Source organism: Chiloscyllium plagiosum, chromosome 22 (genome assembly GCF_004010195.1).
Source record: "Chiloscyllium plagiosum isolate BGI_BamShark_2017 chromosome 22, ASM401019v2, whole genome shotgun sequence".
Lineage (NCBI taxonomy): Eukaryota > Metazoa > Chordata > Chondrichthyes > Orectolobiformes > Hemiscylliidae > Chiloscyllium > Chiloscyllium plagiosum.
The window spans coordinates 36,971,439-36,985,714 of NC_057731.1; the positions used below are offsets into that span (position 1 = coordinate 36,971,439).

Genomic DNA, 14,276 nt, shown 5'->3' on the forward strand with positions numbered 1-14,276 from the left:
CTGCCTACTGTGATTCCAGCTACAATACTGAGCCAAATTCTTGCCAGGATAGAACTGCAAGAAAAACAGATTATTATAAAGATCATTGCTGTCAGAATTGTGATAACAGGAACACTACTCTAACTCCTTTCACAGATCCGATGTATGTACCAGAGATATTTGGACAATTTCTGTGCATCCTATTATATTTTAAACGTCTTGGCATTTTTGTTTTCCGTAGAATTACACTTTTAGCAACTTCTTTTTGCCGATACATAATAACAAGTTTTTAAAGGCATGTAATAAATATTATTAAACATACTTATTAAAATGTGCATATATATTCCTTTTTATCTGGAACTGGCCATTAAGTACCTATGTACTTTAAATTTCCCTGCAGTTTCAACTAACTGCATGTACTTGTTATATATTACCATTCATTTAAACATGTATTAGCCCCAATCCTCAAACTATTTGTAGAAATTTGTTGATGCACTTGTTATTTACTGTGTATTTATTCATCTACCTGTGCTAAGAAAACAAAATATAGTTTATTTATTTTCCAAAGCCAGCCACAAAATATATATAGAAAAGTAAGACTGTTGAAAAGATACTAACAAAACTATTTTCCTACTGGGCACTGTACTACCTTATAGACTCAGTCTGAATTGATTAAGGGAAAAGAGTATAATGAGAACTTCTAATATCTCATACTTGTTCAAAAATCTTTTTTAAGGTTTAGAAGATAATTACCATTCTATCTCAACTATTGTTAAGATTCTCTATAATGAGAATTACTAGTTGCTTAGTTGAACCCAGGGCCTTCACTTTTCCGGGTGCTTCAGTATTCCTCCTTTCAGCCACTCCAAATATAGCTTTTCCTCTCTTTCAACAGAGTTGGGGAAAACATTTTTTCAGAGCAAGGGAACAGAGAAATAGAGAGAGGTGTTGACATTGCAAGCTTTGCGAAGAAGGGTCTCTTGAGTCAAAACGTTAACTCTGTTTTCTCTCCATAGATGCTGTCAGATGTGCTGAGCTTCTCCAGCATTTTCTGTTTTTGTTTCATACCTTGAGCATCTGTGGTTCGTTAGTTTATTCTCTTGTGCCTTAACTGACGTATACTTTCTACGTTTTCTTGGCTCTCTATTCTAATTGTGGCTGTTCATCTCTCCTGCTGAACCTTCTCTTTGGATCCCAACCCCTGTCAAGTTAGCTTAAATCTTTGCGAACAGCACTAGCAAATGTCCCTGCAAAGATGCTGGTTTAGGTTTTAGGTTCAACCGTCCGCCTTGCACAGGTCCCACCAGGCACTCTGCCTGTATTCCTGATGAAGGGCTTTTGCCCAAAACGTCGATTTTACTGCTCCTCGAATGCTGCCTGAACTGCTGTGCTTTTCCAGCACCACTAATCCAGAAACACCACATCCAATACAGTCCCAATATCCCACCAGTCTGAAGCCCTCCTACCTGCACATTTCTCCAGCCATAATTTAATGTCGACTAACTTCTATTTTTATACTCATTATAATGGGGTCTGAAAGTAATCTAGAAATTACCTTTTGGATCTTGTTCTTTAACCTACATCCTCACTCCCTAAATTCAACTCAGTGGACCTCATCACTTTCTCCACCTGTGTCACTGATAGCATCATGTACGATTATCTCTGTCCATCCTTCCCCTTCAGAGTCAACCTATATTTTCCTGCATTTTTCGGGTGCTGACAGTTCAGCCGCTTCTTGCAAGGTGCGTTAACTTCCCACCCCTCACTTCTTTGGGTTTTAATATGGAAACAAAAATGTCTACATAACACAATTCCGGCGTCGTAATTATCTAATTACAAGAGCAGTCTATTTTCTTGATCCGAATTCTCCAATCACTGAGTTTGGTACTGTCACTGGGTATGAGCTCTCCAATCAGGATAGCGGACTCCAAGTCCCAGAATGCAGCGGGGGCCGCTGGTAGCACGTGACTGAAGAGGCAGTTGGCGGTGTGTGCTCGATAAACATGGCGTCTAGCTCGGGGTCTGTCGCTTTGGCTGAGAAGCTGCAGGGTCTGAATGGGCTCTTTGCTATCCACAAAAAGAAAGGCCCTACTTCAGCAGATGTACTGAATCTTCTGAAAACTAGGCTTTTAAAAGGTACATATGTTTTACAGATTTTGTTTGCATAAGGAAGCATCTCTGCGTCTAAACCAAACACATTAGTTTTGATTCGTTTCTGACATCTAATATGTATTTAAAAGGACATTTCCTGGAAGTCGAGCAACGGGGTAAAATCCATATTACGAAGAGAGTTTAGAACAAAAAAAAAATCTATAGTTTTAGGTATTTCCTTTGTTTCTCATCAGCTCCTTGGATGTAAACTGTGATTTAAATATTTCCTGCCCAGAAGGGCGGAGCTTCTTTTTAAGAGTGGTTTGCTTTAAATAGTTGATGAATAAATTCAAGTTTCTGTATACACTGTACATGAAAGATGCACAGTTGGCGCAGGGAATCTGCAGCTTGTTTTGGGCCTAAGTTTTTTTAAACATTCATTATCTTGAGTTGCTGAAGACCTGTAGTATATATACCGTGTAGTGCTCTGACATTGAGATATCCGAATTGGAAAGAGTCGAGATTTGTTCCTGGACTTCAGATTTCAGTGCAGTAGTGGGGTTTAGATCTATGGTTAAAATCGATTAAAGTTAGATCTTAATCACTGTTGTGACCTTGAGTTAGTAAAATTTAAGTGGTTGAATACTGGCAAATCCAGACTTGAGCAAGGTTTTGTACCTGGACAGGAAAGCAGCGTAATTCATAATATGGAAGATTTTGTAGCTGGATCAAAATTTCATGAGGAAATCGGGCGTGTAGACCATAAATAATCTTGAGCTTGTCTGAGAGATCATAGCTGATCTGATACTATAAAATAACAAGAACATAAGAAGTTGGTTCACATATCTCCTGTGGCTATACCTCTCTCAATCAAATATTTCCTTCTGGAGACTGTTGAATGGAATAGTGTCTCAAGAAAAATAGAAGTGGCAGTCAGATCTTGGGCACTAAGAATGAATTTTGCATTAAGCAGGGTTTGTCAAAATTTAAAAGAATTTTTAAAGGGTACTCTCCTATCGGGCACAGACAGGATGCTCTGTGGCAATGGGTGTGAATCTAGAATAGTATTTTGAATTCCTAGTGCCAGGGTTCGAACTATACTCTCAAAGGGAAGAGTGAAGAGCCGGAAGTTGCTGTACACATTGGAAGGAACGACATCATTGGATATTGCCGAGTAAATATAAGAGATAGAAAGTTTAAAAAATAGAACCTCAAAAGTAGTAATCTCTGGTTTCCACCTGCTGCCAAGTTCTAACTAGGGAAGGGAAAAGGCAGATAAATCAGTGCGCCACCTCTTGAGCCAATGTGCCGATATTCAGAATCTTGGATCATTGGGACCTCTGAGGTAGAAAAGGTTCAAAAGGGGTGGGTTTCGCTTAAACTGGAAAGGGACCAATATCCTGGTAGAGAGATTTGCTAGTTTACAGGCTTTTGAAATAGAACTATCAAAGAGCGTGAGTGGGAGGAGGGGGCGGTTCCTAAGTAGCAGTGAAAACAGACAGATGAGACTAGTTCTGAATCAGAAAAGAACAAGTTAATTGATTAGAAATTAATTGGCCTTTCTGTAAGGAAACTAGTGATAGTGGGTCATGTCTTTTGGTGGCTAGTAAGTGTTTGTGTATCCTGGTGGCTAGTTTTCTGCCTATTTGTCCGATGTAGTGTTTGTTACAGTCGTTGCTGAGTATTTTGTGAATGACATTTTTTTTTTAGATTACTTTACAGTGTGGAAACAGGCCCTTCGGCCCAACAAGTCCACACCGACCCGCCGAAGCGCAAACCACCCATACCCCTACATTTACCCCTTACCTAACACTACAGGCAATTTAGCATGGCCAATTCACCTGGCCTGCACATCTTTGCGCCTGAGGCGATTGTTTTGCTGATTGTTGGTACAGGGTCCTTTAGTTTATCAGCTGCTGTTTGTGTTGATAGGTTTGTGGGCTACAATGATGCCAAGGGGTCGGAGCAGTCTGGTACTCTTCTCCGAGATGTCTTTGATGCATGGTAGTGTGGGTAGAGTTTCTGGGCATGTTGTGTCTACTTGTTTGGATATGTTGTTTAAGAATAAGCAGACTGTGTTTATCGGATACCCGTTGTTCTTGAATATGTTGCATAGGTATTTTTCTTATGCCGCTCATAGTTCATGAATGTAGCAGTGTATTGTGGCCCAATTAAATAATATCCAGATGCAGCTCCATTTGTGGGACCCCCGACCCATAGTGTCTCACCATGGCACACTGACATACAGTCTAGCAAAGGAACTCGTGCCACTCCATCCACTCCACCCAAGAATTCCTGAACATCATTAAAGACACCAAGATAGAAGAGGGTGAAATAATGGTCTCCTTTGATGTAACAGCCCTATTCACATCAATTAACATCAGCCTGGTCAAAGAAACACTGACCACATTACTAGACAAACCATGGACACAAACACCAGAAAGTACTAACTTCATCAGCAAGGACAACATCCTCAAGCTAGTAGACCTGTGCCTCACTACCCATTTCACCACAAGACCTACAAACAAATCAATGGGATACTCATGGCTTACCAATATTAGGCTTCTTAGCAGAAGCAGTAATGCAAAGACTAGAACGAACTGCCCTCCCCCTCGATCCAACCCAAACATTTGGGTCTGCTACATGGATGACACCTTTGTCATCACAAAACTGAACAAATTAGAGGAAACTTACAACATCATCAACAACATCCTTACTGGCATAAATTTCACAAAAGAGGAGGAGAACGAAACGACAACAGACTCCCCTTCCCAGATGTCACAGTGGAATGAACAGGTAATGGAGAACTACAGACCAGTGTCTACAGGAAGGCAACACACCGAAGACCAGATACTTAACTAGAGAAGCAATCATCCCAACACCCACAAACGGAGCTGCATCAGGACATCATTTAAATGGGCCACAACACGCTACAACACCCAGGAACATAAGTGGCTGAAGAAAAATACCTATACAGCGTATTCAAGAACAATAGGTACCTGATAAACACAGTCTGCTGATTCTTAAACAACAAACCCAAACAAGTAGACACACAACAGGCCCAAAAACAATAGCCACACTACCAGACATCAAAACTATCTGAGATGACTGCCACACTACTCTGACCCCTTGGCACCATGGTAGCCCACAAACCTACCAACATAGGAAAACAGTACTGGTGAATCTAAAGGACCCTGTATCAACAATCTGAAAAATAAATGTCATTTACAAAATACCCTGCGAGGACTGTAACAAACACTACATTGGACAGACAGGCAGAAAACTAGCCACCAAGATACACAAACACTTACTAGCCACCAAAAGACATGACCCACTATCACTAGTTTCTTTACATACAGACGAAGAAGGACACCACTTCAACTGGCAACACATCCATCCTACGACAGGCTAAATGGAGACATGCATGGGAATTCCTCGAGGCCTAGCATTCAAACTGGAACTCCATGAATAAACACATTGATTTGGACCCCATTTACCAACCTCCTGAGAAAAAGAACTGGAGATGATATTATCCACCTTGACAGACCAAGACACATAAATAGAATGCGGGACAGAACATCAGCGCTTCACTGGAGGCTCACTGATGATGTTACCTAGCATGGTGATGCAACATCTGAAAACAAACCTACTAGCTCAGCAACCAAACTTACAATCTACAAATTTTAATAGCCTGAGACAAGAGCTTTCAAAAGTTGGCGTAGACTATTTGCAGGTAATGGGATGAGTGACAAGTGGGAGGCTTTCAAAGGTGTGATAACGAGAGTTCAGAGTCATTATTTTCTTGTTAGATTGAAAGGCAAGGTTGGCAGATTATTGAACGATGGATGAATAAAATATTGAGGTTCTAGTCAAGAATAAAAAATCTTATCAGAAGTATACAACTGGGAACAAATTATTTTCTTCAAGAATATAAAGCATGTAGGGGCAATCTTAAGAGGGAAATCAGAAAGGCAAAGAGAGGATATCACATAGCCTTGGCAGATAAGGTTAAGGGTAATCCAAAGAGATTCTGCAAATACATAAAGGGCAACTAGAGAGAGAGAGTAGGCCCCTGTAAAAAAAAAAATCAATAGTCATTTTTGTGTTGAATCTCAGGAAATGGAAGTGATATTAAATTAATATTTTGAGTCTGTTTTTATTATGGAGAAAGAAATGGAGGCTAGAGAACTTGTGGAAATAATTATTGATGTTTTGAAAATAATTCACATTACAGAAGAGGAAGTGCTGGAGGTCTTAGCAACTATAAAGCTGGATAAATTTATGGAACCTGTGTATTTTAGGATGTTGTGGAAGGTTAGGGAGGAAACTACAGGGCCGAAGTAGAAATATTTGTATCGTCCATAACCACAGGTGAGGTGTCAGAGGACTAGAGAGTGGCTAAGGTTGTGCCTTTATTTAAGTGACTGTAAGGCGAAGCCTGCAAGTTCATAGATGTGCGAGTCTGACGTCAGTGGTGGGCAGGTTGTTGGAGATGATTCTGAAAGAATAGAATTTACGTGCACTTGGAGAGGCATGGACTGATTAGGAATAGTAGGCATGGTTTTGTACAAGGGAAATTGTGTCTCAAACTTGATTGAGTTTTTTTTAAAGGAAGTAACAAAATTGATGAACAAGGGCAATGGTAGATGTTGTTTACTTGCACTTTAGTAAAGCCTTTGACCAGGTTCCACATGGTAGATCAATTAATAAATTTAGATCATGTGGGATTCAGGGTTAGTTAGATACAAAATTGGCTTTATAGGAGGAGACAGAAGGTGGTCAGGAGAGCCATTTTTTTTGTTGTTTGTTGTTTTTCCCCAGAGTAATAGGATCTTTATTTTTGTTCAACAAAGTCAAGGCAACTTGTTTTTCTGCCTTGAAAGACAGCAAAGTGACACTCTGCTGTGTTTTGCCCTGTGCTGGCCTTTTCCTGGAAGTGTTTGATGGGGTGTATTGTTTTTTTTCTGTTTACACCTTTTGGTTTAAAAAAAAGTGGAGGGTTGTTTTTTGGATTGGAGGCCTGCAACCGGCAGTGTTCCACAGGGATTGGTACTAGGTCCACTTTTGTTTGTCGTTTCATCTAAATGATTTAGGTGAGAATATAGGAGGCATGGTTAGTAGGTTTATGGATGACACCCAAAATTGGTGGTAGAGTGAATACTGGAGAAGGTTATCGAAGATTAAAAAGAGATCTTGACCAACTGGGTTGGTGGGCTGAGGAGTGGCTGATGGAGGTTAAATTTAGATAAAAGCGAGCTATTACATTTTGGTAATACAAGCAAGGGCAGGACTTACACAGTTAATAGTAAGGTTCTGGGTAGTGTTGTAGAACAGGGACCTGGAGGTTCAGGTACGTAACTCTTAGAAATTTACATCAAATGTAGACATGGTGGTTACCAATATGTTTAGCACACCTGCCTTCATTGCTCAGACTTTTGAGTGTGAAGTTTGGATGTTATGTTGAGGTTGCACAGGCTGTTGAACAGGTTTCTGTGGAGTACTGTGTCCGGTTCTGGTTGCCATGCTAGAGGAAGGATATTATTAAACTGTAGTGGATTCACACAAGATTTACCAGGCTGTTGTTGAGGATGGTGGGTCTGAGCTGGTCTGGGACATTTTTCACTGGAGTGTAGGAGGTTGAGGGGCAACCTTAGAAGTTTATAAAATCATGAGGGGAATAGATAAGGTGAATAGCAAAGGTAATTTACCTAAAGTAGGGGAGTTCAAAACTAGGGGGTACATTTTTTAAGGTGAGAGGAGAAACATTTTTTTAAAAAGGCATGAGGGGCAACCTTTTTACATAGTGGTTTGTATGTGGAATGAACTGCGGGAAGAGGTGGTGGATGCGGGTCGAGTTAGAATATTTAAAAGACATTTGAATAAGTACGTGAATAGGAAAGGTTTGCGGGGATATGGGCCAAATGCAGGCAAATGGGAATAGTTTAGTTTGGGAACATGGTTGGCATGGACTGGTTGGATTGAAGGGTCTGTTTCCGTGCTGTATAATATGATAATGACCTTAACCTTCACTTTCTGCCTGCCCTATAACTCCTGGCTTCCATGTCTAACTCAATCTTCAATATATTCTATGACACAGCCTCTTCTGCTGTCTAGGCAAGAGCACTCCAAAGACCTGAAAGAAGAAATTTTTCCTTATCTCAGTTTTCAATCAGAGACTCCTTATTTTGAAAATGAGTTCAAGTTCTAGATTATCTTTCAAAGGGAAACATCAGTACCTTTTCTATCAAGTCTGCTGAAGATAGTTTCTTTCATTCGGATCACCCTTCAATCTTCTAAATGCTAATAAGTAAAGTCTGCTCAACCTTTTCTCTAGACAGCTGAGGAAACAACTTAGTGAACCTTATCTGAATTCCCTCCTTAAGTAAAAAGAGCAAAACTGTGTACAATGCTCTAGATATGGTCTCAGCAATGCCTTGTATAGGCTACATTGTACATGGACTGTCTTATTAAATTCCATCTTTTACAATAAAAGCAAACATCCCATTTGCCTTGCTAATTACTTGTTATGGTTTCATGCTCCTCTTTGCATTTTGTCAAGAAGAACAGCCAGATCCAACTGTACTACAGCTTTGTGTGGTGTGCATTTAAATAATTTTGTTTTCTATTCTTACCACCAAAGTGAACAACTCTCCTTTCTTCATATTAAACTCTTAACTGTCAATATTTGTCTATTCATTAATCTACCTATATCCCTTTCCATGCTCAGTATCCTCCTTGCAGCTTGCTTTCCTATCTATCTTTGTCCCGATATTTGCTGATGGTTCAATATAGACTGTTGCTTCATCCAAATATCGACCATAAGTAGTCAAGGCCCCAGTGCTGATTCTGCTGGCATTTCACGAGTTAAAATTTGCCAAATTCAAAATGACCCAGTTATCCTGACTTTGTAAAATGAACAGGAAACAATCTTGTGTGGCACCTTATTGAACACACTTTGTAAATATGAATACACTGCATGAACTGATGTTCTTTTATCCACATTGCTTGGTACATTCTTATCGAGCTTATAATTTTATTAAATGTAATTTCCTTTTATGAAGCCGTGTTAACACTGTCTATTTTGTACAGGTTCTCCTATAATGTTGTAGTTGTGTTTTAGAAAATCGTGCAATAGAAATAGTGGGGGTTATGGGAAAAATAGTTGGGGCGAATAACCAAAACAAAAACCTGAAAAATAGAAATAAAAATATTAGTTAGCCAAACACAAACAATAACACAGTCTACATAAATTTTGACCAATTGTAACTGACCTGTTGTATGGTACTGCATAGTGCAATGCATCAGAATCTTTAACTGATTACTCTTGATTGGCATCTATATGTGCTGGCTGCACTACATTCTAGCCAGTCTTCTGATCCCATCCAATGGTAACACTGCACAAGTCAGATCCCCGAATGAAACCTACCTTGATAGGTCAAGCGCTGAATCTTAATTTCTTTTGCTTACTGTCAGTTTTGTCAAGTTTCTTTTGGAGGGTTTCATATTGTGATGCTCGGGGATATCTATCACCTCATTTTACAAATCCCACCTGATTTATTACCTACCCACCCTTTGGTGCTCCTCTGTCACATTCTAGCACCACCATACCATGTGCCATTTCCAAAACAATTCACCACTTCCAGGATATCTCAGAATTGACCAATATCCGTAGAGCAGCATCATCTTTAAAACGATAATGTGCACTCAGACCAAGAGCTGTCAGTCTGGATCTGCCAAGCATGATTCCTGACATTGACCCTGGACATGCAGACAATGGAAAATTGGTTTCTGGATTAGTGGTGCTGGAAGAGCACAGTTCAGGCAGCATCCAAGGAGCTTCGAAATCGACGTTTTGGGCAAAAGCCCTTCATCAGGAATAATGGCAGTGAGCCTGGAGCATGGAGAGGCTCACTGCCTTTATTCCTGATGAAGGGCTTTTGCCCGAAACGTCGATTTCGAAGCTCCTTGGATGCTGCCTGAACTGCTGCGCTCTTCCAGCACCATTAATCCAGAATCTGGTTTCCAGCATCTGCAGTCATTGTTTTACCTAATGGAAAATTGGTGCCTCTCTTTGTGGACAGGGACATGGAGATGCTGCTGATGGGGATGGGGTGATGTTGAGGCAGGTCCTTTTCTCTCAGGCCAAACGAGGATGCTATTCTACTGGAACCATGCCAACCGGAACCAGGGTTACCATCCAGGCCAGTGTAGTCTCAACCACCTGAAGGAATACACTAAAAATAGGAAGAAGATCAATGACCTTCTCCACTCTGTCAATGAAAGTGCCATCATCTTTTCGTTGATACTTCAAACTCATTCTATCTCTGCTACCGTACTTTCCATTTTCTGCAACATTTCTCTCCCCCACCCACCACACACACGCTCATCCTCGCTAACATCTGACTCTGACTGACTAACCCTGAATCTCTTCTGCACAGCCTACTCATTCCCTCAGTACATCTCCACACATGCAGCAGCAGTAACAATGCGTGCCCATCTTTTTCTCCCTCACCCGCTATGTGCAGAGTTTGCTGACTCTGACCACCCTGAACAGCTGACTGTGTCCAAGCCCCTGTACTGGTATTTTTTGGAATTGGGTACCATAGTAATTAGTCACTGAAACAGATTCATGTGAGTCTGCAGATTTTTTTTAACATCTATCCGTATTTTTTAAACAAAAGAGAAAAAAGCTCTTAATACAAACAACAAAGCCAAGTTTCAAACTACTGGTCAGTTCCAATGAAATTTCACACTTATTCAACTCTAAGTTTTTAAATTAACAGATCTCTCCCAGTTTCTTGTCCTCAGACCATAAAAACATTTTTACGATGCTTTGCTAAAGTTCACAAGCACAAACCTTTCACAATACCTTTCATGAAGCCCTTTGTGAAAAAGTGCACGAGCTGACTGATCATGTGACACTGACGTGGAGTCCAATCCTCCATGACACCTAGTGCCAGGAATGAGAATCGTGTAACAGTGAGCGGAAGCTTGCTTTATTTTAAAAAAAAGTTCACGATTCTCAAATCATGTTATAGACATGTTGCATTTAATAAATGCACATTATAAGAACTACCTGTATCGTGGTTTTCTAACTGTCTCATTACAACCTATTTAATAATGGAATCCCACAATTTCCCAAGATCAGAGATGGGCAAGGACAAAATCAGGAAGGCATTTGCAAAGATGAGAATAAAATAATTTGCATTTATAGGGCGTAAAATGTTTCATAGTCAATGCAGTTTTATTAAGTATTGTCATTGTTGTAATATCGGAAAACATGGCAGTCAGTTTGTGCACAGCATTGTTTCGCAATACAATTAACTTGATCACAAGATCATCTGTTTATAATGATGCAATTCAAACACTGGCTGAAAGGCTATCTAGTCACTTAGCTCTGCTTCGTGTTGGACTTTTGCTATGTTCCAAACGTTGGCTACATTTCTTTGTTATATAGTTTGGGTGTGAAATGTTTTGGGACATTGTGAAAGGTATTATGTAAGTGCAAGTTCTATGAAACATTGCTAAAAAGAGACATGTAATCTAAACTATTCGTATTGCACTCATCAGGACTGAATTACAAAAAAAGCTAACTTTAGAAAGGAGCATTAAAGCAGTGTGCAGTTAATTATCAATAATCAATCTAAATTAACTGCTTAAATTCAAACCAGGCAAGTCCATTCTCATTTGAAAAGCTGCAGTATGTGGATATATTCCTTTTACCCGTAAAGAACAGGTTCCTATTTGTAAATCTATGATTGCTATCACATACTGTTATGGACCAGACCAAACCCCTCTCAAGATATGTAGAAAGTAGTCTAGACCCTAATTTTTTTTTATTGTAGAGGTAAATGTAAAGTGTTGCATTCCAGATCCAATTTTTGTCAACTTACTGGGTTTAAAGCAAAACACACTTTATTCATCCACTATAGTTAACATATAACAAAAGAAAGAGGGAATTTAAAAACTTCATTCTATTGGAAAACTTAACAGAATAATAAATAATTACTATTACTGATTAGCTGCTCCAATATAGTAACATCTCATAAACACATGCTTGGTAAAAGGCAAAATCAGAATACAGTTTATCTCATACGCAACTCCAGCAGCAGGCAGAGAACCCCCATCTTTTGGCTGTAACAAGCAGAAGGAAAAAGAAAAAATTTCAAGACCCCAACAGCAACTGAAGAAAAAGAAAAATCCTGGCTTTGAGAGCTTGACCACACCCATTCAGGCTGCTTTTATTGTTCCAACTTTATAAAAGAAAACCCGAGGCCTTTCAAGCTGTTTATTGTAGTTGCTCTGAGAGATGCGTGGGTATTTCCTTTAAAATCTCTCTCCAAAGAAAAGGACAAAATAAACCTCTTAAAGCCAAAGTATTGTCACAATACAAATGAATCACCCTGTGGGCTCAATTGATTGTCTTAAATTCATGTCTGATGTGATTCTTACTGCAGTCAGGATTAATGTTGATTGCCGTTGACCAATATCAGAATTTGTCCAGTGTTGCATGCTATGTTTGGAATTTTTGAATTTTTTGAAGCTGTTTGCACGCTGCCTTCTGGAGCCAGATATAATGTTTGAAATAGTTCAACTTGTTGTGATGTGTGACCTGCTGTACATTACTGGCTTCTCAACAGCATTGGGATTCCTATAACCTTACTTATTTTTGTGGTAAGCAGAATGCCATTTTGGTATAGCAGCAATATCCTGTTAGATGTTCTGTTTGCTGTGAATGATTTGTTTTGTGGAAATGGTTGGAGAATTGGACCTTCTTTGCTTGAAAGAATATGAAGAAGATGGCTCCATAGGGGGCATGAAATGTTATTTAGCAAAGGAAAATTTGAGTTTGGCCAACTTGAACTAAGCCAAAATATTGGGTAAGGACAATTTAGGAAAGATGTGACAGAATGATTGATGTTTGTATTGTTATGCGAAGTAAGGTGAAACTCTTATATTCATTTAATTTGCAGTTAGAAAATGTTGGGGGGGGAGCTACCTGTTTCCTGTATTGATTGCACTAAAAAGTATTGGGCTTTCTATGTTTCTATTTTTGGGGGGGGGAGTGCATTATCTGGATTTCAGCAAAATGAGGTCAAACTTGGCTCTGATACACTCTGATTTACTTGTAGTTTTATATCTGCAGTAGTGTCGAAGGAATTGGAACCCATAGTGGATGAGAAGATATTGTTAGTTCATAATTGCAAGAGCACATTCTTTGATTAATAGATTTTAGAGCAAAATGATCACATCTGGGCCTGGAAATGGAATGACTATTCCTATTATATGCACATGATCAACCATAAGCTTAACATCTCGATGTTGGGAAGGTTGTGCCATTTTCTTTTCATAATTTGGCTTTTTCTGGCGCATCTAACTCGGAATGAAGTATTTGTGAAATTTCTTCAGATGATATAAATAGTTGAAAAGAAGCTGTCTGTTAATGTAGTACTTAAACAGAGATCTTGAGTATATATTTGACTTGACTATTTGTTTTGTAGTGTTGCTGAACAAAGAGACTTTGGTGTGCAAGTTCATAGTTCCCTGAAAGTGGAGTAGCAGGTAGATAGGATAGTGAACAAGGTGTTTGGTATGCTTACCCTTATTGGTCTGTGCATTGAGTGCAGGAGTTGGGAGGTCATATTGCAGCTGTGCAGGGCGTTGGTTAGGCCACTTTTCAAATATTGCATGAAATTCTAGTCTTCCTGCTATAGGAAGGATGTTGTGAAACTTGAAAGGGTTCAGAAAATATTTACAGGGATGTGGCCAGGTTTGGAGAGTTTGAACTCTAGGGAGATGCTGAATAGGCTGGGGCTATTTTCCCTGGAGCCTCAGAAGCTGCGGGGTGACTTTTTGTAGAAATTTAGAAAATCATGAGGGGCATGGGTACAAAGACTAAATACGCACTTTCTGTTTCCTGACTTGATAATTGCGCCCAGTTTTATCTTAGAGAAAGCACATCATTGTGACTGGAAAGTTTGGTGATTAATGGTAAACCCCAACATGTTGATAATGGTGGAATCAGAGGTGATAATGCCAACATACATCAAGGAATGATGGTTGGAGTTTGTTATTGCATGGCACAAATGTTTCTTGCCACTTCTCAATCCAAGCTTGAATGTTACCCAGGTTTTGCTACATTTTAGTATACTTTCCTTTACTATTTCACTTATTATAAATGAGACTGCATTCCATGAAATTATCAG

The 14,276-nt window shown here is 39.5% G+C and overlaps 1 protein-coding gene across 3 annotated transcripts in view; it reads left to right on the forward strand.

Moving 5' to 3' along the window:
- The first annotated feature begins 1,938 nt into the window (after positions 1-1,938).
- The window catches only part of trub1 (TruB pseudouridine (psi) synthase family member 1), an 85,220-nt gene continuing 72,882 nt past the window's right edge, over positions 1,939-14,276 (forward strand). For 2 of the 3 annotated variants that reach the window (XM_043712809.1, XM_043712808.1), the window contains exon 1: positions 1,940-2,115. In XM_043712809.1, the coding sequence (XP_043568744.1) occupies positions 1,983-2,115 (133 nt within the window). In that variant the 5' untranslated portion in view covers positions 1,940-1,982. Of the gene's footprint in view, positions 2,116-14,276 lie in introns of all 3 variants that reach the window. The other variant, XM_043712810.1, reaches the window with a different exon arrangement.